Raw genomic sequence first — 26,903 nt, forward strand, 5'->3', positions numbered from 1 at the left:
CTTTTACAGGATACTTATTGTTACCTTCTTTTGCTGTCTGCAATATTTTGAATAAGCATCATATGGAAACCAAGATCCCTACATCATTGTTGTCTGCACAATCTGACATTGAGCTGACAATTGACCATCTAAAACATGCAAGGATCGATGCTACTCTCCCTTGTGTAGTAGAGTCATGAATGTGTGAAAACATCTAAATTGATCCAGTGCAAATATCAGAATGTTCTTCATTAGCTTTTGTTCAGCACAAAAAGGTTTTGTATAAATTTATTTTAATAAAATACAACCTTCAACAAGAAAATATATGAAGATATTATTCCTATAAATCCAACAACATATAGGATACATGCTAGACATAATTTTCATCTTTTAAGGTTATTTGGTCATAACTGAAAACGTTGTAATGGTATTTAATGCAAATGATTTAGTAACTCAAAATTTCATTACATAACTGGTTATCCACCATCAACCGGAAAAAAAAATATTGATTAAACTAAGCACATACCGCACTAGATGTGTATTGAATCATTGACATTCTTTTAAACTGAAGCTTATATTAAAATATAGTGTGGTGATTCCTACCTTCGATGGTAAACAATCATAACAGATCAACTTGTTTTCTATATGTTTTAACAAGTCTCCATCGTAAAAGTGATTTCTCTGCAAGATTTCAAGTAATCAGTACAATACTAACAATTAAAGTTTTCCACTGAACTGGGATACAACCAACAAAAGATATTGACCACTTGAAAAATATTTTAGATGTAATGGAACCACAACAGAGTCTATTGTTACTTTCTTTTCATTAATTTCAAATGCAAAGCCAACATTCCATTGATAAACTGTTTTCTAGTATTCCTGTATTTTTCAAGAAGAAATAGAAAGCCTTTGGATGCTTCCTCAAACTTAATCTCATTGCAAAATCTGGATTTCACTTGCAAGAACACCCTTTCATAATCCAATATTTTCACTTCACCTGGTGGAAATATCTCCTTCAAAAATTCAAAAGGATCATTCAGACCATGTTGACTACTTGAATTAGTGTCTCCTGGAGATAGATGCCGAAGCCACTTCATCCAGGGAAACAAATCATATATAAAATGGCTTGCACTAACCTCTATATGTCTATATGCAATTGCAAAGTTGCATCGTTTTCTTACCATGCCTACTAAGCTAGAAAACACTTCCCGTGAAGATGAAACTCCTTCATCCCACCTAGGTGAACTGGTATCAATGTTTGTACCAGGTCCAAATTCAACTTCCCACTCCTTGTTCCCTCTGTTATGGTGCAGAGAAGGTGCAGCAACTGTACAAGCCTTTCGTAAAAGGCTGCACGAATCTCCCAAGTCCCTAATTGCAGTATGTAATATTTGTACTGCAATGTAGAAATTTTTTTCTGAACCATAATTGTGTATATTATTTTCCATTTTTTGGCGTTGTTCCCAGTAATGAAGAGCAATGTGTATAAGACCTTCCCACCTACAACATAAGAAATCACAGCAATATAATGTCAACAAACATAAAACAGCATCCAGCAGTTTCCTTTCATCTTGCACTGCTAACACCTTGGAATTATGAACTATATTAGTTCTAAATTATTGTACCAATTTATTTATTTAATTGAAAAATGGAAAATCCCAAGAGATTATAGAGAAAAGGTGACAAGTATCGCAAGTCATATGAAATACTGATAAGTAAACCAATTGAAAAGATCTTCAAATGTAAATTTGCATCACCTGATAATAAGTATACATAACTTATGTTAATGACAGTCAGAGAGTGCAGTTTCCTGGTTTGACACGTCTCCTTTTACATTACCTATTAATATATTACTAATTCTAAAATCTTTGTTGCACCATTTTCCATTCCATATTTGTTTTTCTCTTTTCCAAAGCAGAGATATATTGTTTAACCAGAAACACAGTTCAGAAGTAGATTTCTCATGACACTTCAGAAAGTGCTGCTCTGCTTTCAGATGGTGTAAACATATGTCATTGTCCATACATGATAAGAATCTCATTAATATTATGGTAAAATAATGAATGTGTTACTAAAGAGATCATAAATGATCTATAAATACAAGTATACACAAGAATGTTTCTATAACGAATAGAGATAAGATAAGATAAATTTACTAATGTCCAACAAGAGACCACAAAAAGGGTCTAAGGGACTGAAAGCATACAAACAAGGAAACAACCCAAAACAAGAACTCAAAATAGTGTTCAGGAAAAAGCAAGCACGAAAGCAAAAGAGCTGACGAGGAAAGACTAGAGGTCCTTCCTAGGTGGGAAGAAGTCCAACACCATGGGTCGGTCTTGAGCAACCAAGAGTCCCGGACCATCTCTAAGTAGCGCTGGAAATGGAGTGTCAATGCCAAGTGGACCCGCTGTGGGGTCTCATAGATCTGGTATGACTGGAGATAGGAGTATTGAGCGGCCACTTCATGCCCCGAACAAGAGACATGGGCAAGAAAAAGGCAGTGATAAGCTCATCCGAAGCTTGGGTCGGTGGGAATAGGAGCTACAAAGTGCAGTCACGAAGTTGCGTGGTCTCTCGGAGATAAAGTGCAAGGCACTATTGGTCGGTTATCTAAAGAAAGCTAAAAGAGATTTGCACTCTCTGAACAAGCAGTAAAAGCTCCCCTTGATCTTATTGTAGATGGGAAAGCGAAAGATAAGTGAGTCTCCATTTCCGCCTCTACCAAGGCACAAAGGCGACAAATCCGGTCATCTCTGCAATATGATGGTCAATCTAAATCTAAAACCGGTGGGAGTGGACTAAAGGAGCATACGGAATGCACAATAATCCCATCCTAAATAACCATGAAGTGCTAGAAGGCCATCCTCGAACCCAAGAGAGGTGCTCCAAATTGTGATAATGTATTGTCTATAAATATTGAGTCTCACATGCTTGTTCAACTCCTGCTGAGAGTGGCGGTAAGCGGGAGCATTCAATGAAAATTGAAAGGGAGGGAGACGATCAAGCCTAGCAAAGCAATGGCTTGAGCATACCATCAACGAGTCCTGGCAGTAGAGTCAAAACCAAAGATAACAACTCAAGAGCAATAAGCCAAGTAGGAATATCTCTTGCAACCATCAAGGAAGTCTGCAAATCCCCAAAGATAATGAAGGAACCATACCAAATCAAAGATGGTTCCAAGCCTAAAAGGATGGGCCCTGGACTTAGCAAGAATAACATTGTGGGGAGTAGATCGATGGCATCTGATGATACACCGGAGGAAAAGAGTTTGAATTTTCTCAATTGAGGCCCAGTCAAAATCTAGAAAAGAGGGCCCCCACATCATGGAGCCATATAACACAGTCAGCCTGACTAAGGAGTCCATGAGGGACAACTTAGATGTAATGTCTTGAAAGTGATGTCTGAAAACATTGTCTCTCCAACATGGATTGGGATCCCAACCCTTTGTTAAACCAAACTAAAGCAGGATCCAAAGAACTTAACCCTAAGGTAGGTGTACGAGGAAGCAATCTCAATCTCATGGCCCTGAAAGTAAAACTGGAGATGGGAGGTCTTCAAGCAATTGAAGACCATAACTCAAGTCTTACCCAAGTTCACCACTTGCTGTCGCGAGTCACAAAAGGAGGCCAACCCATCAAGAAGCCTCTAAAGACCCTCCGATGAGGAGAACAAAAGAACCATATTGTCATCAAAGAGAAAAATGGAAATATAGACCCGATGTAAGTAACAACCATCGTTGGGGTGTGAGGAATCTCTGAGAAAAGCCTCAAGCTCATTAATGTAGATGTTGAATAAGGTGGGGAGAGAGGGCAGCCTTGCTTCACCCTAATGGTGCTCTCGATCGGATCAGAGAATCCCTCTAGAGTCCAGAATCTACCCACTACAGTCTCATAAAGCTTCATAATAACTATGAGTAAAGTTTTTGAGATTCCAAAGTCCCTGTGCCTCTGAAAAAGCGCCACCTGGAGGATAGAGAAAAATGCCTTACGAAAGTCCACAAAACAGCAATAGACTTTCCTTAAGAGATGTTGAGCGTCCTCAATGATAGTCTGCAACGTCAAGTTATGGTCCATGGTTTGGAAGTTCGCAAGAAAACCAACGTAACCCCTCACCTGATAATCTCTTATTGAGCTCTTTGGATAAAATAGTGTTCAATAGAGGCGTAAAGTTTGGCAAAAGTATGCCCAATCATGATGGTCTTGTAGTCGTCAGGGTTCGAAGCCAACTTGGCCTTATGGATCAGGCCTTGACCAAGAATTTGGAAAGCCATTACAAACCACTCTATTAAAGAGCACAGAGAGGAAAGAACAAAACTGAGACACCAAGCTTGAAGATCTCCACCTAGAACCCTTCCTCCTTCGATGCTCTACTACACCTCAAGGATCCGACGACCTCACAAATGTTGGAGACAATGAATGAGTGGCAGTGGGATGGAGGGGTGAGGTGGAAAGAGGGTTGGACAGAAATGTCATAAAGAGTGGAGGTATGGGAGACAAGGGAGCAGAGGTCAAGGGTGGAGGGCAGAGGAGGGTGATGGGGGAACAAAGTGTGCCAAAAGAGATTGGGGTAGTGCATGAGTGCACTGCAAAGGGATCTGCACTGTACAACTGCTTCTTGTAGCAAAGAAAGTAGTGGTAAGAGAATCAGATCTATGTATAGGAGGAGTGAGCAATAAAAGTTGAACGCAAAGAGCAATAGAAAGACTTATAGTCATCATCAAATCATTGGTTCATAGGATAGGTATTTTGGTGCTTGAGACTGAGAGGAGAGGGAGCCGTGTAGTGGGGGATGAAGAGGAAAGTTGATTCCCAAATCACGACAGCCAATAAGGCGAACATGGAAGAAGCTTGGCTAGACTCACTGAAGCAAGCAGGGGGAGTTGTCTAAGAAGGAGGGCGATGAGGTCATGATCATTCTCAGAGAAGCAAAATGAGGCATGGGGGCAGGCCACCACGGATGAGGGGTGGGGAAGGAGAGGCGAGGGGTAACGGGAGAAATAAATTGAGGCTAAGGAGGGCATGATCAGCTAAAGGGAGGCGGGTGATGGTGAAGCAGCAAATGGAGGGAATGAAGGAGGCACAAGCGAGAGCATTTCAAAATCACCAAGTTGAAGGGCTCGCAAAGCTGGAGGAGGTGGCGACCGCAGCACAAAACCCATGGCAATCCTCCTAGAGGCATTGAAGGGCCTAAGTTGGTGGGATCAGTCTCAAAAGTACTACTCAAGTTTGAATTGCAATCATGAAGAGGAATCTAAAGATCTCTAGTTTGTGCATTAAAGCACCCCAAGATGATGATGTCACCCATGGCCGAGAACTTGGAAATGCACTCGTGCAAGTCCACAAAGGGGTCACCATCCTCAGTATTGTGCAGACCGTAGGCCGAGGTTGGTGGAAAGTAACAGACAATAACGAAGATATCCCTGTGATGATGACCAGTACGCTCAATACGGATCTTCATGAATCTAGCAGAGGTGTCAGAGTGAAGAGTGGACCACAAAGGTAACATTGAAAACTACCATCTCTAATCAAACAGGCAACTCCTCTCGAACCTCTAACCCCATCAAAAGTCCGAACCTCACCTCTACATACAGAAAGCCACTGGTATCTAGTAAACCCAGGAAGAGGACGGACAAGACTCTCATGAGTCTCAGTGACAACCAAAATATCAGCAGAACAACCGCATCCCGAAAAAGACCAAGCAAGGACCATAAAGTGCCATTGTCATTCCAGCAGTTGACAAGTAGAGAACAGATGAAAGGGTCCCTCCTGCCCAACTGCTAGCGAGACTGTCATTTGGGCTTGGAGGCCAGTCTTGGTTCCCAACCAGGGGGAGGGGAATCGTGAATAACATCTCTGAGGTTCCAAATAATTGCCTACTTCTCGTTGTGTCTTGCGTCTGCAACAAGTCCCCTGGAGTGTTTCAGCTCTATCACCGGTGATTTCATGAGATCCTCATCAAGATAAATCTTAGTGGGAAGAGGGAAAAGCTTCCTCTTCTCCCTAAGAACACGCATTCTGTCAGGCACAGAAAAAACCTAAGGAAGTTGATCGCAAAGGAAAGAATACACAGCTAAAGTAGGGTCTATAGTAGAGGGAGAAACACATTGAACACACAGGTTGAGCTCACAGGCATGCCTCACACGCTCATTGTCAAACTTCCCCTAAACAATCTTTTCCACGCCCGAGAGAGGTGCAGAACCAATGTTGTTACAAATGGAGGCCACGATTTAATTTGTTGTTTGGACTCTCACACTGGGAAGTATGTTTAGTAATCAGTTCAGTATGCTTGTCTTTAATAGTATCTAGTTCCCCAAGATGATCAATATTGGAGTCAAAATGAGTTTTAATATCTGTTGTTTTAGAAGTGAATGTAGCAAAGAAACTATTGAGTGTCGTATTAGAATAAGTGTGTTGTTTAAGATCCTTAATTGTCTTAGAGAGAGATTGCATAGTGTCTCACAAATGTTGATTCTCAAAGTCCAACTTAAGCAAATGATCACACCTGTACAGGAGAAACCCAACTATAGACATAGGAAAAACGAAGGTAAACACAACCATAGAGAACCAACTGCAAACAAAACCCAGGCAGCGAGAGCGAGGAAAACAAAGAAAACACACAGCAGTAGCGGCCACGGGCCACCTGAACAAGGCTGAACAAATAACAAAACGATTGACCACACACAGAGCCAAAAATGACAAATCCATCCAATAGAAAACAGAAGGTGAAAAACGGAAAAGAGAACCACACCACACAGGAGCAACTTGCAGAAACAAAGGAACCGCAGCCCATAGGAAGTCACTCAGCTTGACCGAAGGTCGCGCAAGTTGAGGGGAATGACAACATTGGTGGGTTCATTTGCGGGGACATTTATAGAGAGAATATGGAAACATAGAAGAGCAGTGACCATTAGAAATAGAAGTAAATCTACAGAAGAGAGAGAAACAAAGATAGAGAGATTTAACTCTAATACCCTCCATTAATAGTCAATCTAACTTCAAAGCAAAAAATCTGCAAGTGGATCCTCAAAAGGCGTAAAAAACAGACTTGAGCTGATCATTGAGTTTTGATAGCATATTATCGTAAAATAATGAATGTGTTATTAAACAGAGATCATAAATGATCTATATATACATACAAGTATACACAAGAGAGTTTCTACAACAAACGAAGAGAGATAAAGAAACATCTACAAAAGAGAAAGAGAAAGTTTCCATATTGAATAGAGAGAGAATATGGAAACATAGAAGAGGAGTGACCATTGTAGAAGTAAATCTATGGAAGAGAGAGAGAAACAAATAAAGAGAGATTTAACTCTAATAATTAATTATAGACCAAGTATTAAAGACTGGCCATAGTGTGCGACAAGTAAAATCCAATAAGCCACAAGGAAGAGTCAAGGTACCATAGACCAGCCAGAAGAAAATTCCCTATCTGAACATGCTGATGCTGAACAAATATATTATATAATCAGACATAAAGTGGTCACTCAAAAATTAAATGCAATATGATAAATGAGAAAGACCTGAAGGATGTTATAGTTTCTAATTAAAGATCATTAAATATATAAGAATAAACAGATATGGCCTTAAAAATATTTTCCACATTCCTGCCTTCTAAACCCATGATTTGCCATTCTAGACTTTACCTCTTCTCAAATACCCCCACAGATTTTAGTTTCATACAGTTCATGATTTTGACTGAAGCAGCTAGAAATCAGAGTAAGCCTGAAATTGCTTTAGAAAATGAAGTATTCTTTTATAAAAAATCAAAGTAAAGGTAAGAATTTTGAGGTCAAAATCTAGCCAGCAGGCCTCCTGGGCATTTAAGATTCACAGTAGGAACAATAGGTTTTTCAATTTATCTATCTTTAATTTTTTTAATGTACATAAAGGGATTCATTTAGATACCTTTTTCAAAGGGAGTCAGACAGCATTGTAATGTTAGTGCAAAGGGGGTTAACCAAAATGGTGGCATTAATTCAAAGGCACCAAGATGAGACAGTCAATCAGCATAATTTTACACCTTTTTTACATAAATGCCAATACAAAAGGTGTTCGGCTAGCATTCATAAATTTGTCCTAGTCAATGATTACCTTCCATTGTGGACAAAATGCTCTTCATGCCTTTGATATTAATGACAATTAATGTAACATTCTTTCTTCACATCAATGACAATTTTAATATCACCAAAAGAAGGGACTCCTCAATAATCATATGACATGAAAATGGAAAATCTCACTCAATTCTCATCATGCAATATTGGAGAATATCCTGCGAGCTTGTTTCCAATCAAATCCCAATCCTTTCTTAATGATAAATTTCTACGGCATTTGTTTCTTGCTGAATATTGGAACTATCTACAAGCAAAAAAACAGCCAAAAAATGTTTTCAATGAAACAATTTGAAATGAAAAACATCATCATAAATATTTATCATCTTTTTGCATATTTTAAGTACAGTTTAGAGGAAGGAAACCCTTGCAAATGCATTTGAATGTTATTTTTATCACATAATTTGCAAAGATATACTCATGGCATCAAACTTTTTCTATACAACCTTTGTATGGTGGCAAGGCCAAGCATAAGAGGAATATTAGTGTTTTAGACTTCATCATTAAAGGGGAGTTATCATTCCTCTGAAAATTCATTGGGGTATTACCTAAGACAAAATTATTTCTCAGAATTTGTATTGTTTATCTCTTATTGCAAAAATTGTTTTTGCAGCATTAGATTCACTAATTCTAACTTGATGTTGGCTAAAAAAATTGTACGTCACTGACTAGGACTTGCAAAATTGTGACTTTAGACAAAATTTCATGAGATTTCTCTCTCCTCTCAGCAATAGGGGAGGCTCTCTTCTTACCATAGGTGGCTTCAATAGGAACTTAGCTGAAGTAAAAAAAGGATGGTTCTCTTGATCAATTCCTCTTTTTTCAGGAATGATTTGCCTACAACTCTAACTTTCCAAGTTAACAAAAAGTGTCTTATTGCTATGATAATACGGGTGACCTAGGAATTGACGTAAGAACACCAGGGGCAGCAGCTTACTTTTTATATTTTGTGAAACAAACACAGGAACCCAAAGTCTCCTGCATTCATCTAGAATAAAGACTCAAACAAAATAACCATTAAGGCACAAAGTCTCTTACTAGATCCTCTCAAATTCAATAAAAACACTTACAATTGAAGCCCAAAGTCTTCAAATCTAAGTGATTACAACCACTACTATCAATTACAATTTGTCCTCCTACAGCACAAAGTCTTCAAAAGTTCAAATTGGCTCTGAATGTAATAGGCAGCTCAAAGTCTGTACAATTAAATTCAAATCCCTCTTGATCAAAGCTCTAAAACTCATAATCAATATCTAGAAAATGTCATCACATAACAGCCTCAATCAACACAAAGTTTGAAAGAAAGTTGGCTCTTTTATTGATAGCAATTTAGATTTACATCCAAGTACAAAGTCTTAAGAGTGCACAAATAAATTGGCAGAATTTTTTTGTCTTTCCAAAAGATGATTATTTACAATGACCTCCCTCCTTTATATAGGATTGTAGGAGAGAGAAAGGTGATGCGAAAAGTGGAACAACCTCAACCACCTTGACTTATCTCTAACTAACTATCAAAATTGCATGCCTAATGCGAATGCAACTTAACTACATGAGCTGGTTATACAGGTGCATGTTATCATGTACTTACAACATAGATGCTCTTTACATGTAGCATTCCTACAGCTATTCTACTTAAAGCATACGAAAATTTGACTTGAAGTAGTCACCTGGTATCAACTAGCTCTCCAAACTTCCACAGGGACTCACATACAATTGTAGCATCTGATTCACCAGAGCGTTGCGAGATCATTGTAACCTTCTTGAGTATTGCTCGTTGCTTCAGATATCTCTTTGTTACAAATCTCCATTTGATTTTTGTAGATTCTTCAATGAATACTTCTAGCTTGCAAATGTATCCATTACAATAATGTTGAAGTCATCTACTTCAAGCTGTAAACGGATGGCCTCTGCGAACTCTATGAGAACATCTTGATTCTTGAGTCTGCTATCTTCAGTGATGATTTTGCATGATAGCCCTTTGAATGCCTCTTTGATCATGCTTTCTTGGTTAGTTATCTTGGCTACTGTTGCCTTTGCATCTTTTACAAGTCCTTGCAAAACTTGCTCTTTGTTGGTCATCATATGTGCCTAATCATGGTACATCTCAACAAACATGATGACTTCGTACTCACACAAGAAGTCCAAATCAATCTCCGTCATGCTATTCCAAACACCAAGATCCCCGTCTAGCAACTTGAGTTGATGATTGAGTGACTTGAGAATGTCATTCAATCCAACAGTAGTCTCTTTCTTTTTTGTTAGTGTAACTTCTCTTGACATTGCTGAATGGTGTGCTTGCGCAAATTGTCACATGAAAGTTCCATAGTATATGAACATCGTCATATGAAGGGTCTATAGCAAACTTGGGTGTGTAAAAAAACAGATTCAAGCAAGGTATTTATAGAGAAAGGGCGTGAAATGATTAGGGACAACAAATGAGCAAATGGGTCAAGCAAAATGGCTAAAAAGTGATTAGAAAAACCAAAATTGGGTTTTCGATGGTCCATTGCACATATGGCCAGCAAGCTTGGAGTTAAGTGAATGAGAAGGAAAAATGGGTAACACATTGGGCATAGCATGTTTTAATAAGTGCAAAAACAGATAATCTATCTAGCAAGCATGTGAGAGAAACTTCAACCATAGGGCAGCCATATGGAGGTCCATGGAATGCATAGCGATGGGGTTTTATCTTGCATTCACATGTGAGGAAAACGTGAGCTTGCTTTTCTTTTGAGAATAGGATTTCACACCCGACTGCATATGCAAGCAAATGAAACCTTGCACATGCAACTTGGAGAAGAAGATGGAAGATAGAAGGGGCAACTTCATTTACAAAAGAGATGCAAATCTGAAAAAGGAAATGACAAAGATTTCCAAGAACTTTCAAGACAAATATATACAAATGCCTTAGAAAAAATACCCCAACAAATCTTACCTCAACTCCATCAAGAATGAGAAAGGCAAGTCTTTATCCAAAATTTCGAGCAAATCTCAAATAATCCAAGAGATTTAGAATTTTACATTTGTCCAAAGCCAAAGACTAAAATAGATTTTGAAATCCACACAACATGGTTCGAATTTAGACATGTGGAGATGGTTAGAGAAATGCAATGCCTAAAATGTGGAACAAACTTTGACCTAGCACCTCCAAATGCAAAGACATGCCAAAACAACGTCTAGGGCAAAGATTAGCTTGCAAAATGATGAAACACAAGCTTGAAATGATAATACTTCCCTTAGATAGCTTCTTGAAGAGATTCAATGCAAAAATGCCTCAAAATCAAACATATTTGTGGTGAAAATCATGACCAAAATGGGCTGTTTTTGGCAAAACGCATATGGAGAATCATATGTTTCTTCTTCAAAAATCACCACTTTGCAAGAAGCCTCAAAAAACGCCTTGTCTTAGATTAAAAACGGGTCTTTTTTGGACAAAAGTATATGCCAATATGTTGTGGATACTAAAACGCACTTTTGGAGGCCCAAAACATGTAATAATATGCACAAAAACTTCCTCAAAAATGCTGAAGGTAAGAATACGCAGTTCTAGAATGCAAATGCATATAACAAAGTCATGTAATAGCAAAGAAAATCGCTACCACATAAACTTATGTTAAAATGCTACCTTCAAACGTATTTTAGAAAGTCATCAACATAACACAAAAACGTGCTTTCTTGGCAAAAATTCTTGTCTAGGGCAAAACACATGTTTGGAGGAGCTTTTACATGTGTTTTTAGTATTTGTTTTCCCTTTAAAAATTGCCACTTCCCTCTATATGAAGAAAAACGCAATTTAAGAAAGCAAAGACGTGTTTGGAAACATCCAATACGGTGAAAAATCGTCACCAAGTCTTGAACACATTTTTTGAAGAAATGAGCATATATTTTAAACATATGCAATATGATAGAAAATTGCCACTTTTGTTTTAGGTGGAATTTATAAGTCAAAATGCATTTCTTATAAGCATTTACACATGTTTAGAACATATGCAATTGGCTTGAAAATCGCCACTTTTGCCTTAAGCTTAAGGGATAACAATTTTTTGAATCAAAAACATATGTATTTTTGTCCAAAATCCCCACTTAAGCTTAATATGAGTAAAGAACTCATTTTCAATTAACATTTACATGTCAAAATGACATGCAACTATATTTCAAAAATCTACTCTAAATGGCAATTAAAAATACATATGCATTTGTTTATTAAAAATGAACTTCAAATACAATAACATTTGTAATTGCATTCAAAAAGCACACTTTTAACGATGCTGGGACTTAAAATGTATTGGGAGTGGGTTTTTAAGAAGTGTTTTGCATGTGGATATATGCAATATGCAATAAAAATCCCACTCTATACACTAAAATTATCTCATGTAATTATATTTAATATCTAATTATAATTTTAAATAAAGTAACATGAAAAATAGTCTAGAAATAGGCTATTTTCATAAAACATAAAAAACTATGGTTAAATCAACTCAAAATGAGTTTAAATTTCAAAATGGACTACAAAATCCACTAAATATCAAATATAATTTTATTTTGTGCAATTGTCAATAAAAGCCCACTTTTATGAGGTTTTTAATAAAAATATGCAGTTGACCTGAAAAACCCCACTTTTTCCCTTTATAACTTGAGCTAGACAACTCCGATTTAAAACTAAGTTAGCTTGAATCGAGTGGAAACCCAAGGGGTATTCACCTAAGGCAAAACAAGACCACAAACTATTTACAATGTAAAGAAAAACAAAGAAAGGACATGAAGATTCACCAAAAATTGAGTGTTTGCAGTACAAGAAGGAAAATTCTTACCAACAAACAAATTAGGGATAATCTCAACGGAAAACCTTCAAAAGAACACATAGACAAGACTACACAAAGAACAATTCGGAGATAATGAACTGTTTTCATGATGCCTCATCAATGCCTTCAAACAAAGAGGATGCACCTACGAATCCATGAGAATATTCTATAGGGTTGCCTCAATTTTGTAATGTCAAAATTGAGGACAACACTTGATAAATTGACAAGTTGATAATATCCACTTTAAAGAAATAAAGAAACAATATTGATGTTTAAAATTGATCAAAGGTCAGCGGAACACATATTTGCGTTCACTTAAATAATGTAAGGTATAGAAGAATCATAATAGTTAGGAAAGCAAAAGGATGAAAACAATGAAAGCATTTCTAGAGGTCGGTCTTGGGCAGGTAATCCTTAAACACACTACGCAAGAGAAAATATGATTAGCTAATATAATCACAGGATATAGATAAAAAAATAAATTATAAAACCTTGAGGTGAATTAGGATCAAAAACCAACAAATGAAAATGTGTTGCTAGATTAGAGGCAAGCATTCATCGAGTCCAAATTAGTTTCAATTTACAGATGCTTCTGAAATAGAAAAATGAAAAAAAATACAACAGCGCTTGAAAATTACACCCTGCCTAGTGAAATGTGTGCACAAGGATTTAGTTGCAAGTGCATTTCCACCACATTTTCGTGTTAGTAAAAGCTTTGTTCAAGATATTTTTATGAAATTAAATCAGCAGAGCAAGATTTTATGAAATACAAATAAAATATTGAAATACCAATGCAGAACACTTACAAAAATGGAGGCTCTATCTCAATTCCAAAGGTCAAATGCAAGGAGTATCCATCACTAGCAGATTCTTCTGCAACTCTCTGTGAAGCATCAAATCCAGTAGCCTCATGGAACAAGAGGTAACTACTTTTATCAATGCAGCATGACTGTGATGTCTGGAAATTATCAAAGCCATGTGTTTGTTCTGTCATGTTTGTCTTTGTAACCATAGTACTAGGGTGACTGTCATGGCCACATAGACAGGCCTCAAATAGCTTGCTCTCATCCGACATTTGATTGTAACAAATAGTGTGCGCTTCATGTACAAATCCTCTGGGAATATACAAAATATCTCCTTCCATCAGGAGAACTTGTTTAAAGTCTGCGATGCCAACTTGTGCATTATGCACAGCACTTAAAGGTTCATATAAACGAGGAAGCAATTTTTCAGGAGGAGAAATAGCCCATATCTTGTTTCCTGCAAGTTGGCAAACTACGACACAATGATCATCATAATGAGCAGATAGGCCTTGACAGTTTGGAGGAGTCAAGTAGAGATTGGCACCCACAGAGGCTTGTCCAAACATCATGGCTAAAGCCTCTGCTACTTCAGCAATCTTATGAGATCGGAATTCCATACCTCTTATTGCAATTGTATAGCCCATTTTATATGCTTTCTTACAATCTTGCAAACAGACGAATTTAGGTATCTCTGCTTCTACGCTGTGATTAAACCCTCCAAAATAGTGTTCTTCTTTTGTCCTTGGTGCTGTCTTTGAAAACTCTCCATTTACCTCTTCTGTAACTGATCTTAGAATTCGAATGTCCTGGCCACAAACCATGGGATGACCCAGACTGTCCTGTATCTCTTTGAGAAAACCTAATACATCTAAATTATCTGCAGAGATAGGTGGACAGGAGATCATTCCTGTCAATATCTGGTCTAATAGATCATCAATTCTTTGCTTCGATGTCGCTCCCATCAATAAGGAAATGAGGTCATTGTCACTTTCTCTCTCTTTTGTGTTTCTTATCAACATTGGACAGCTCTCCCAATGATATCGTGCAAAATGCATAAAGCAAGAACCTGCATCTCCAAAAAAACTTTTCTTCACCATATCAACAAAGTACGTTGAGCAATTGGGGACAACTTGCTCTATAGCTAGTCTAAAAATCACCTTTGCTATGGAACAGCTCTTCATGGAAAAACTTGACCAATTATTGTCATCTTTACAACCTACAATCTGCATTTGTTTCTGATTCTGCTCTTGGATCCTAGCCCACAGTTCTTGCATAAAAGACAGAGTAACAGAAACAATATCCTTTGACAAGACTGCCATATGGTTGTTGTCATCAGTTACCAGAGTTGATATTGCCTCAAGAATCAGCATCAGAAACTCATTCCGCTCCATCTGTAAGGCAGAATGTGTGCCATGTGATATTGACAAATGCTTTGGATCAGCAACATCTACTTCACCTTTGCACAAAGAATGGGAAACCTGACAAAACACATAACTACCAAAAGTCATATTAGCAGTGACATTTATAAAAATTATATCCTGAACTAAATGCAAAATGAAGTATGCATGGACCCTTATTAAAATACACATGGGAAAAAATATGTATTCTACTTTCCTAAGGTGTACAAAGGCAGGAGTAGCTACAAATATGCAGGTATGTAACTAAACAAATGGGTCTATGGGTGCAAAAGCATATTTCTATAATCCATGCAGCAACTAAAAGTAATGAGATCCCAAGTAATATCTATCGCTTTCTTCACCTAGCATAATTGATTTATAATGTCAATTCAAGCACCACCAGTAGCCATTGCTCATAAACTTGTAGTGTAAAGATTTACATTGAGTCTAAAATATATTCTGCCCTATTAAAAATGTCAAGTGACATGACCAGTCAAATGTGTGCTTTTGGGACACAGTACTCAAGAAGATACAGAGTGTTCAGATTCTTGCAGCCCTGAAATCTGCCCACTGAGGAAGGCAAAAAAAGTTGACTTGTTATTTGAAATTTGGAAAGGAGAAAGCACTAGAGAGAAAGGACAATTCTCAAGCTTTCAAGTCCAAGTGTTGACTGAACTTATAATTGTCTTCCACTGTTCCCTAGTTAGGTGCTACTTGTAAATTTCATATAAAGGAAAGCAGATTCATTACTGTAGTTAAGGCATAACAGTCTTGAGCATCTATGTACATGCTAGAAAATGTAGATTTTTATAGAAGTGTACCCTTAATCCTTTATTTTCCTTTCACTTTCAGAAGAAAAGCACTTACCTTTCAGGTAACAATAGACTAAACAAGGAAAGTGAGCATGGCATGAAGACATTTATTCTATGATCACAGTAACACATCAGAATAAGGTGGCTCCTCCACACAACGAGGCATGCCAATCTCAAAACTCAGCCCCCCAAAGTAAAAAAACTGCTAAATCCCACTCTGCCTGTATATTATGCAGATTTGTTTCTCCAAATTTTTTAAACAGCAGAATATGGGCCACATTTCTTGGACAGCAAAAACATATTCCTGCATTCCGAGGTTGGCTCATGGCAATTGTTATATTGTAGAGCATTATATTGCTTATAATTTTATAAAATGTATAATTAGTGTTCAGAAGGGGGTGAAACCCTTGTTCCCAGGAAGGGGGTGTCCCATGGGCAGTGAGATAGGAAGGAACTTCTACTTACCATCCCCTTTTGTGGCAATCTCCATAAGTGCCTGTATGGCCATTCCATGTGGATGCTAGAGCGTCCAGAACATTATTTGCTGAGGGCAATTGGGCAGCCACTAGACAAGCAAACATGCTTCAGCAATAAAGAGATCTCACATCCTTTTATTTTTAAAAAATTAAAGAAAAAGAAAAACCACCATTGAACATTTAATAAATTAAAAATAAACCTAAAAGGGGAGTGTAACAAGGCCCCCATCCTGAAGGACCGTAGATACACTCTCTGATGCTTAATTGATATTACCCAGAAAGCGCAGGAGGAGGAAGAGGAAGAGAAATGTTCCACATCTTCAATTTCTCATTTTCAAGTTTTTTCTTCAAAGTTCCAATTAAATCATAAAATACTCGGTTGCTTGTTTCTCATGTCTTCCAATTTTCAAATTTTTACTATTACGTTCAAGTTAGATAGCTGTTTTATTTCTATTTTCATAATGATAAAGATTAAGATAGAATTAAAATGGAGAGCTCATTTTTTTCTTCCCATCTTCAAGTTTTAAGTTTTACTTCAAAAGTTAAAAGTTAGCAAATAGATTACGTATCCTCTAGATAGGAAATTAGAAATCCTATAGCTTTTTTAATTTTAATTTATATACAGTTACAAAATATTAAATAAAATGAATTAAGATAATATATGAGATTTCCTTTTTGTGTATTCTCTACATTTGTACTTCATGCAATCCTATGTTCACCACGGACACATCCCCTAGACAAAAACCGCTGAACATAGAACATGTATATCTTGGGGACAATCATCTTCAAGTACTACTAAAGATCATCTTGAGGACATTCCCCTTTGCAAAGGAAACTCCATGTCAATAGAAACAAAAAAACATTTTTATATCAAAAATAATCCCTACATGTTTTTCTCATGAATGTTTCAGTTTCTAAATCCATGTTACTATTTCTTAGGATTCAAGAAAAGTGAATAATAAACTAAACAAATTATAATGTTCCATCTTTTCAACTATAAAGCCCTCAACCTCCCTTCCCATGCCATATATTACACAAGCCCTCCTCTATAAACTTTAAACTATATAAAAAATCATTTAAATTACTATTAGTTGATTTATTATTTATTTTTGGTTCATCAAACCTTGATTTTGAACTCGCTATAAGAATAAATCACTTTTGAGGTTAAACTCTCTAATAATTCAATAAATCTATCATATATTTATATAAATATATATTGACTATGCCCTATTAATGAGTGGTAGTGTTGAAACTTGAGACCCTCAAGAAAATGGCAGAAGTGAGATAGGAGCCTCCTCCATAGGGATAGACCAAATTGAACTTTGATGGGCCATCAAAGAAAAATCCCAGACTTTTGGGTGTAGGGTATCTTATCCAAGGTTGGAAAGGCAACACTATATGTAAAGTATCAAAAAGTCTCAAGGATGCAACCAATAATGACGTCAATCTCCAAGCATTGTTGCTTGGATTGCAAATATGTCTAGACTTGAAACTGCCAAAAGTGAATAATTGTGGGTGATTCTAAACTTGCAATTGATGCCTTGAGGACGCATACTCTTCAAAATTGGAACCAAAAGCCCTTTCTCCCAGCAATTCAAATAAAGATCTCAAAATTAGAAGATTTATACCAAATCACGTTTACCATGAGCCTAACACAAATGCTGACTCACTAGCTACCTCGGGAAACAAAGAAACCAAACTATTTTATAAGTTATTAAATGATGAAGGTAGCAGTGGATGAGACATGAAAAATAGAATTGAAGTCATTCAAATTGCATTGATGCCCAACTGACCGAATCACAAGGGCAAGCTTCACATATCCTATCTCCATAATCATTAATTAATACATCTGGATATTATTGTGTATAGCACTTTGTAGAAGAGCCTATTTAATAAATACATGGAAGAAAACAACAAATTTTAAGTCTAGCAAATTATGATGGATACTCCAGTTAGATTACATCTTGCCAACAACAAATGGTCATTTAGGCACTATCACTAAGCAATGCTTACAATGTGCTCAAAACCAAGCACAGTGCAATTCTTCTCAGAGACTTCTTGTGAGCAGACCACTGGTATAGGGTTAATGTAGACATCATATTCATGTTCATAGCTACATTGCTAGATATGGGAGAGGGGAAAAGTGTGATAATGAGTTTACAGACTAGCCTGGTTAAATGTCGATTACTGGGAAACATGGAAGAAATTCTAGACGAGGCATCCTATGGCAATAGGATCCCCATGCCTTTTGACTTCAACAAACCCAAGTGGTGAGGAGATATTGTGGAGTGTGACCCTTTTGTATTCTCCAATAGTTCCACCTCTATCACTGTTGAAAGACACCTGGCCTCAAAAGGACTGGGATTTCTTATCTATAGTCCTAGATTAAGTCATGAAAGCTTTGCTAATGGAAAATGCATTCAACTAGAATAAGAGAATTACAGTATTAGTAAAAAATTGCAAAATATGGTAGTCTTTGTTTGTGCACTGGCAGAGATCTCTGGCATAAACATTAGGAATGCATAAGCTTATTCTACGTTTTGTTTAACATTGGCTAAAGGGAGGAATAGATAAAGCAATGTGATATACACAGAACTAGTATTGTATGGGCAAATACAAATTTGAAGACCAATGTCTATGTAAAGGAGTGGGATTTAGCAAGAAGATTTTTGGGTCTTGTATTACTGGCCAAACAATCAAAATATGTCCAAATGATCTATCTAAGGTCCTAGATGAAGTGATGAAGCTCTGCTAATGGAAAATGTGTTAGACTGGAATAAGAGAATTACAGTAATAGTATAAATTTGCAAGATTGATGAAAAAAAAAAAATTGTGCACTGGCAGTGATCCTTAGTATAAACATTAGGAGTGCCTAAGCTTATTCTAGGTTTTGTTTAACATTGGCCCATGTAGTAAAAGATAATGCATTGTGATATATACAAAACTAGTATTGTATGGGCAAATGCAGATTTGAAAACCAATGTCTTATTAGAATATTAGAATATTATAATATTTCTTTAATGGTCATCTTTGTTAGTCTTTAGTTTACTAGGTAGTTTCTATTTTCGTCTTTAGTTTACAATTGTTTCTTTTAGAAATATCATCTTTGTAAATCTATCTAAGGAGCTTTATGTTTAAGCTCCTGGGCTAACAGGAACTTAATGCATAGATATATAAGCAAGATATTTGACACATGGAATATAAAAAACTCAGAAGTAATTCATATATTCATTAATCACCGAACACAAGGTTACATTCGCAATATACATGTCTTTGCTTATGAAGGTTCATACCTATAGTGTCTGAGGGGGTGCAAGACGAGCCATTGCACCCATGTAAGTCCCTCGATTATGCCAAACTACTTGACTACTCAAGTTCCCCAACTGGAGTTGATTATGATGCTAGAGGATTCAACTTCTTCTAGAGTTGGTACACCTATAAGCACGGATGTCTAGATTTGCCTGTACCTAGGAGTTTGCCTTGACAACCTCCTTTAACATTAAGGCTACATCATTCAATTGAGCTTCCTTCCTATCGCATGCCTTCTTGGCTTCGACTACCTAGGTCTCTACCACTGCCAGTTGTGTTTCCACCACACACTTCTTTGTCACTGCTACAAGTTGTGTCTCCACCGTACACTTCTCCTTGGTAACTATTGCAAGTTATGTCTCCACCTCACCCTTAGCGGCTGCCTCTAGCTGCGCCACGAGTATTGTGTCCTCCTTTTCCCAAGCCACCTATTGAGTGGCTAACTGGGTAGCTATCTCCTCCCAAGATCTCGCTACAACTACCCTAGCTTCCTCCCTAGCCTCCTCACGCCTCGTTACAAACACTCTTTGTGCAACCCTCCTGCCTCTATCAACCACATCACTAAGAGCAGCAAGATAGGCCTCCATATCCTCATTGATTGTATCGTGTGTTGGCTCTTCCTCTTTCACTTGTTATCTGGCCTCTACCATGACTCCTAGAGGACATCCACCCTCCACTACATCTACTACCACTGCATGTGTCAATTTCTCTTCACCCCCTATACCCTCCAACTCTGGTGCAACTACCTCTCCCTGCATTGCACTATCCAATGTCATGTCATCAAAATGGAGGTCTTCTCTCATTGGAGATTGGATAGAAGTTCCTAGAGTTACTGGTGGAACCTAAAACCATCACAACAGATAATCACTCGCATGCCTCTAGGTATTACAATAATAGATAAGTCGTCTATTATTGGTTAATGGTTATCTATTGTAAATATCTAGTTAGTTTTGTTTTGCTTTCGTTTTTTTTTTTCTCTAGAATAGAATGTTTCTATTCTTTATGATTGTTTCCTAAGGAAACATTGTCTCATTCTTTTGTATAAATTGACCCTCTGGTCTCTGTTAATGACTAGCAAGTATTTTACCAATTACTTCTATAATATGGTATTAGAGCTAATACTTAATTTTTTTAGAAAAATTAATAATTTCTAAAAAATTATTTGTTTAAATTTTTCTAAAAATTATTTGTTTAAATTTTTTCAAAAGTTTTTTAGTCAATTTCTCTAAAACCCGCCTAGGGTTTTGTGCCTGGAGAAATTCAAATCAGCCTAAAATCATGAACTAGGGTTTAAACCCTCTGTGCAAATCACGTATTGGAAAAATCGCAGGTTTTGTTCTCTGCAAATAGTGTCTGAAAAATCTAGAGCTCCAAATCGTGATTTTTTCCCTACAATTCGTGACTAGAAAATCATGACATCCATCTGAAAATCGTGATTTACAGCGCCAAATCGCAATTCCTCGAGCTCGTTTTTCACTACAAAATGCATGCCATTCTTTGGACCATTTTACAGGGTCAAGCAATGGGTTTTGCAATCGTTTTTCCTCCTTGTCGCACACATGATAATTGCTCTGCAAATTGCAAAAACAAGTCATTTTCCATGCCCTTTTCCCTCTATTCGCGTGACCTCTAGGCATCGGTTTTCTGAGTTTATATGCGTTTTTTCCTCCATACTACCGTGATTTCCTTCTAGCTTTGGTCACTTGTTAAAATTGCTATTTTTTTGACCTTGTTTTTGCAACGTTTTTGCCCAAATTGCCATTATTTGGAATTTGTTTTACTGTCGGATAGGGTTTTGCCCGAAACTAATTTTTGGGCTCGGAAAATATTTTGATTAGAGATTCTTGATGGGTTTTTCGAGAGCTCAACTGGGTTGTCATTCATTTAATCTAGGTGCCTCGATTTTCAAGCCAACGGATCCAGAAATTGATAGTATATTCCTTCTGGGATTTTCAAGCTCTCTTCTGGGTCACTCTCCGATTTTTATGGGTCTTCCGCATTTTTGCCTCGAAGAACGTGTCTTCACAGATTTTCACAACTTTACATTGAAAACCATGCCATGGCATTGCTGACAAACATTCTACTCAAGCATAACTCCAAATTCAATGGTCGAAATTATGGCACCTGGAAGCAGCAGATCATCACAATTTTTGAATATCGAAACACCGATCAACTTGTTTCGGGTGTTACAAAGCGTCCGACTTCTCCCGGTCCTGATCAAGATACATGGAATTTGAATAATTGAGAGGTAGTGATGCTTCCCAAATTATTCGTGGTCGATGATCAGCTTTCTCAGATTCCATCCAGCAAGACAGCTGCCGAGATCTGGACACATCTCAAAGGTCTTCATAAGACTTCTAACAAAAGTAGAGCCTTCTTTTTGAAAACACTCTGTTTTCTATTGTCATGGATGAGTGCACCGTGCTCCAAGCACACCTGAATCAGATTCAAGAAATTCATGATCAATTAGTTGCCATTAGTCGCAAGATGGAGGAAGACGATACTGTGGTTATCACTCTTTGGAGTTTACCAAAATCCTATGAGCGTTTTATCGAGACACTCAACATCACATCTTTTGGTGTTGATTTGAAGTTCACTGATCTCTACACACTATTGCTTCAGCAAGATCAGTGGAAACAACATTTTGGTAGCAGCTCCAGTTCCACCTCCACAGAGAAAGCCTTTGCTGCAAAATTCTTTCAAAAGGATAAAGGCAAGTTTCAGCAGCCACCTCAGCAGAGGTCTTCTACTCCAACATCAGATGGTTTCAAAAAGAAGAACATTCAATGCAACTACTGGCACAAGTTTGGACACATGAAGGTTGAATATCGGAAACGCTTAGCTGCACAGTCTAAGCAATCGGGTTCACAGCCCAAAGCTTAACAGTGCAAAGCACACTAAGCAAGCAGAATTTTCCTTTTACGCCTTCATGGCTAAAAGACCTGTCGATCATGTGAAGCCATATGCTTGGTACATTGATTCAGGTGCCTCTCGTCATTTCACTCACCGCAGAGACTGGTTTACTGACTACCAGCCTTATTCAAACTTTATTATTTTTGGTAGCGGAGAAGAGTACAAGGTTGTCGATAAAGGCAACATTTAGATTCAATCTGTTGGGAGGAATCTCATATTCCTTGATGTGTACTACGTTCTAGAGATGGAACTAAATCTAGTCTCAGTCAGTCAATTGCTGCGACATTCTCCACACTTGGTCGTCACCTTCAGTTTACATCAATGCACTATCATTGATCGGGCGACTAAGTCTACTATTGCAGTGGGTCTTGAGGATCATGTTCTTTTTAGACTTACTGATTCTGGTGATTCTCGGGACTTAGCTATGGCTGCTTGACGGTCTTCTATTAGCACACTTTGGCATCAGCAATATGGGCACTTAAATGTGCATTATCTCTCTCACCTTGCTCAAGATGAGCTTGTTCTTGGATTGCCAGAGATTCAGACTCAATAGCTTGGAGTTTGTGACACATGCCAAGCTAGGAAGCAACATCGTACACCTTTTACTAGTGGCGACTCATGGCAAGCTTCTCAGGTACTTCAACTTGTACATGCTAATATCTACGGCCCTATGGCCACTCCTTTTGTTCTTGGGTCCAAGTATTTTCTGTTGTTTGTTGATGATTTCAGTAGAAAAATGTGGGTGTATTTCCTTTAAAAGAAATCAGATGCATTTCCTGTATTTTAGAAGTTTAAACCTTTGGTTGAAAAAAAATCTAGAAAATCTATTATTACTCTTAGATCAGACAATGGGGGGGAATTTTGTTATAATGTTTTCTTCGGCTTCTTGGATACACATGGCATCAAATGCCAATTAACCACACCCCACATGCCTCAACAGAACAGTGCAGTTGAACGCCAAAACAAGACAATCATCAAGATGGCTTGAACCATGCTTGAACACAAATATGTTCCGAAGTAGTTTTGGGCAGAAGCAATTAACATTGTAGTTTCTCTGTTGAACCAGTCACCCACAGTAGCAGTCAAAGGTAAAACTCCGAAAGAGGCCTAGTTAGGTTGCAAGCCCAGAATCAATCACCTGAAGGTTTTTGGCTCCCTTGATTTTGTTGGGATCCCTGATGCTTCGCGCACCAGATTGGATGCCAAGAGTCAAAAACCCATGCTTGTTGGATATAGCAACCTTCACAAAGCCTACCGCTTAATCGATGTTGAGACATCTCGTCTCATCTACAGTCGAGATGTAGTCTTTGATGAGCAGCGAGGACCATTCATGCCTATTTCTCCTGTTCCTAATCCAGCAGACCAGCCCATGATGGCTCATGATTTGGCAGTTCGGCTTCCATTATATCCACCTGATGAGAGGGTTCTGATAGCTCTTGCAGCTCCAGTTATACCAATGATACCTGTACAGACACCTCTGGCTTCTCCTGCTAGGATCACCTCGCTTTGTAGATGCTTCACCTGAGTTTGATCCAGATTCTTCTGATGAGGATCTTGTTGATCAAGCATCTCTTGGTACTAATGTTGGTCATTCTCCTATCCGGCCTGTGTTGGGCTAAGACACTTCCTGATCTTCGTGATGATGAGCTCATTGATAGAACTACTCGAAAAAAGAGAAAAACTACAAATTCTATAAACTTTGCTCTCATGGCCAACATTCACAGTGTGTTTAAACCTCAAACAAATTTCGAGGCTAAAGAAATTCCAGAGTGGGAACAGGGAATGAGATTTGAACACCAGAGCCTACTGAAGAACAACACTTGGGTCCTTTCTAATCTTCCACTAGGGAAGAAACCTATTGGCTGCAAATGGGTCTACAAAATCAAATACAAATCGGATGGTACTTTGGATAAGTACAAAGCTCGTTTAGTGGCGAAGGGCTTTTCTCAACATTAGGGCATTGATTATGAGGAGATCTTTGCTCCTACTGCAAAGATGAGCACCATCAAATTAGTTCTAGCCATGGCAGCACAGTTTGGCTGGAAGGTCCATCAAATGGACGTCAAGAGTGCTTTCCTGAATGTTGATCTCCATGAAAAGTTCTACATGACGCAACCTCCTGGTTTCAAGGTTGCTGGTAAAGACCATCAAGTTCTCAGATTGGTAAAAGCACTTTATGGCTTGAAGCAGGCCCCTTGGGCATGGTACATAAAAATTGATAGGTACCTCAGTGGTCAAGGCTTCAAGAGTTCTTTAGACTCAAATCTATACATCAAGACTACTGATAGTGACATCATCCTTCTAGTTATTTATGTGGATGATCTGATCATCAATGGCAATTCGGCATCTTTGATTCAAGGAATCAAACAAAATTTATGCCATTCTTTTGATATGATTGACCTTGGGCTCATGCATTATTGCCTAGGTGTTGAAGTTTGGCAACATTCTTATGGTATATTCATCTCTCAGTCCAAATATGCCAGGGCCCTGTTAGACAAATTCCATATGCACGATTGCAAACCTACATCTACACCTATGGGGAAAGGTCTCAAGTTATCAGCAAAGTCTGATTCTCCTTCCGTTGATGATACTACATACAGGCAACTAGTAGGCAACCTCATCTACCTCTCTACTACTAGGCCTGATATCAGCTTCGCAGTCAACTATATTTCACGCTTTATAACAGCTCCTAAGGCTGATCACTGGATGGCAGCAAAGCGTGTGCTTTGTTATGTGAAGGGTACTTCAGATTATGAACTTCTGCACTCTCGAAGTTCTAATCCTAAACTCAATTCACAAATTCAGATTGGGTGGGCTCTGATGATAATAAAAAGTCAACCTCTGGATATGTGTTCAGTTTGGGATCCGGTGCAGTCATGTGGACCAATAAGAAGCAATAGGCAGTTTCTCTCTCCTCTACATAGGCTGAATACGAAGGGACTATTAAGGCAGGATGTGAAGTTGTTTGGCTTCGTTGGATGCTTGGGGATATGCAGATGTCACCCGCAGGACTAACCACTCTATTTGTTGATAATGAAGGCGTTATCAAGTTAGCACGAAATTCAGTCTTTCATGAATGAACCAAGCATGTGAATGTTCACTATCATTACATACAACAGCGGGTTGAAGACGGGACTATAGATTTGCAGTATGTTCCTACCACAAATCAGACTACAGACATTCTCGACAAGCCTCTTGGTCCTGATAAGTTTGTCAAATTCAAAGAACAGCTTGGTGTTCTAGATAGATTAACCATTAAGGGAGGGTATTACAATAATAAGTCGTCTATTATTAGTTAATGGTTATCTATTATAAATATCTAGTTAGCTTTGTTTTGCTTTCGTTTTTTGTTTTCTCTAGAATAGAATGTTTCTATTCTTTACAATTGTTTCATAAGTAAACATCATCTCATTCTTTTGTATAAATTGACCGTCTGGTCTCTGTTAATAACAAGCAAGTATTTTACCAATTACTTCTGTAATACTAGGTGCCTAGGTGCTGCTACAAAATGATCTCCCTCTGTCACACTCTTGCAACTATCTCCCGCCAGATCAACCAATAGTGTTGTATCAATTGTCACCATGGCTTTTGACCCAATCACCTCAAGTCGAACTTGTGATGTGCTGCCTTCTACCTCTTGAATCTCCATTAGCTCAACCTCCTCAGTGACATCTCTGGATGGCGAACGTTGCAACTCTGTAACTCCTCCCTTTGAAAGAGTATCCGCCACCTAAGGCATCTACTCTCTGTGACAGGTGCTACTACTGAAGCTTCCTTCAATGCAAACTCCGGCTCGAGGGCTCTCTCTGTCGCTACAACCGGTGGAGTCATAACAACAAGCATCTGAACTTGGTCAAACCCCGAGATGGGGGAAGCACCCATAGAGAGCACCAAATGCATTGTGGAAGACAACATAGGACACTCAAATAGTGATCGAGGCTTTGACTGCCTCTGTCTCATCCTCCTTGTCCACCTAAGTGTTGTCTTCGTCCATGGCACCCTCGCTCTCTGTGGTGTCCTATCGCCCACTATCAATATTCTCATGAGCATCTATCTACTGTCCAGCTTGCTTTTGACCTACCACCTTCTATCTGCCAAGCGTATCCAAGTGTTGTTGTCTCATAATGGAGGCCTCGCTAGGCACCAATGGTCACACTTTGATCTCCTTCGACAAAATGTCATGTGAAACTTGTCTAACCACAACATCCAGGAGTAGCCCAATGGCATAATGGGGCATATAAAAAGTTTTATGTTGGAACGTCAAGAACTTATACGTGCGTTCTGATAATAATGTAGCCC

At 38.1% G+C, this 26,903-nt stretch overlaps 1 protein-coding gene across 2 annotated transcripts in view; it reads right to left on the reverse strand.

Moving 5' to 3' along the window:
• Positions 1-768: 768 nt before the first annotated feature.
• Positions 769-26,903, reverse strand: part of LOC149557954 (uncharacterized) — a 64,141-nt gene continuing 38,006 nt past the window's right edge. For both annotated transcript variants that reach the window (XM_089832402.1, XM_089832403.1), the window contains exons 3-4: positions 13,701-15,191; positions 769-1,479 (exon numbers count right to left, since the gene is read on the reverse strand). In XM_089832402.1, coding sequence (XP_089688528.1) covers positions 792-1,479; positions 13,701-15,191 — 2,179 coding nt within the window. In that variant the 3' untranslated portion in view covers positions 769-791. The remainder of the gene's footprint in view (positions 1,480-13,700; positions 15,192-26,903) is intronic.

This window comes from Cupressus sempervirens, chromosome 5, assembly GCF_028749045.1.
Source record: "Cupressus sempervirens isolate cs-2001-9-10 chromosome 5, ASM2874904v1, whole genome shotgun sequence".
In the NCBI taxonomy this organism is placed as follows: domain Eukaryota; kingdom Viridiplantae; phylum Streptophyta; class Pinopsida; order Cupressales; family Cupressaceae; genus Cupressus; species Cupressus sempervirens.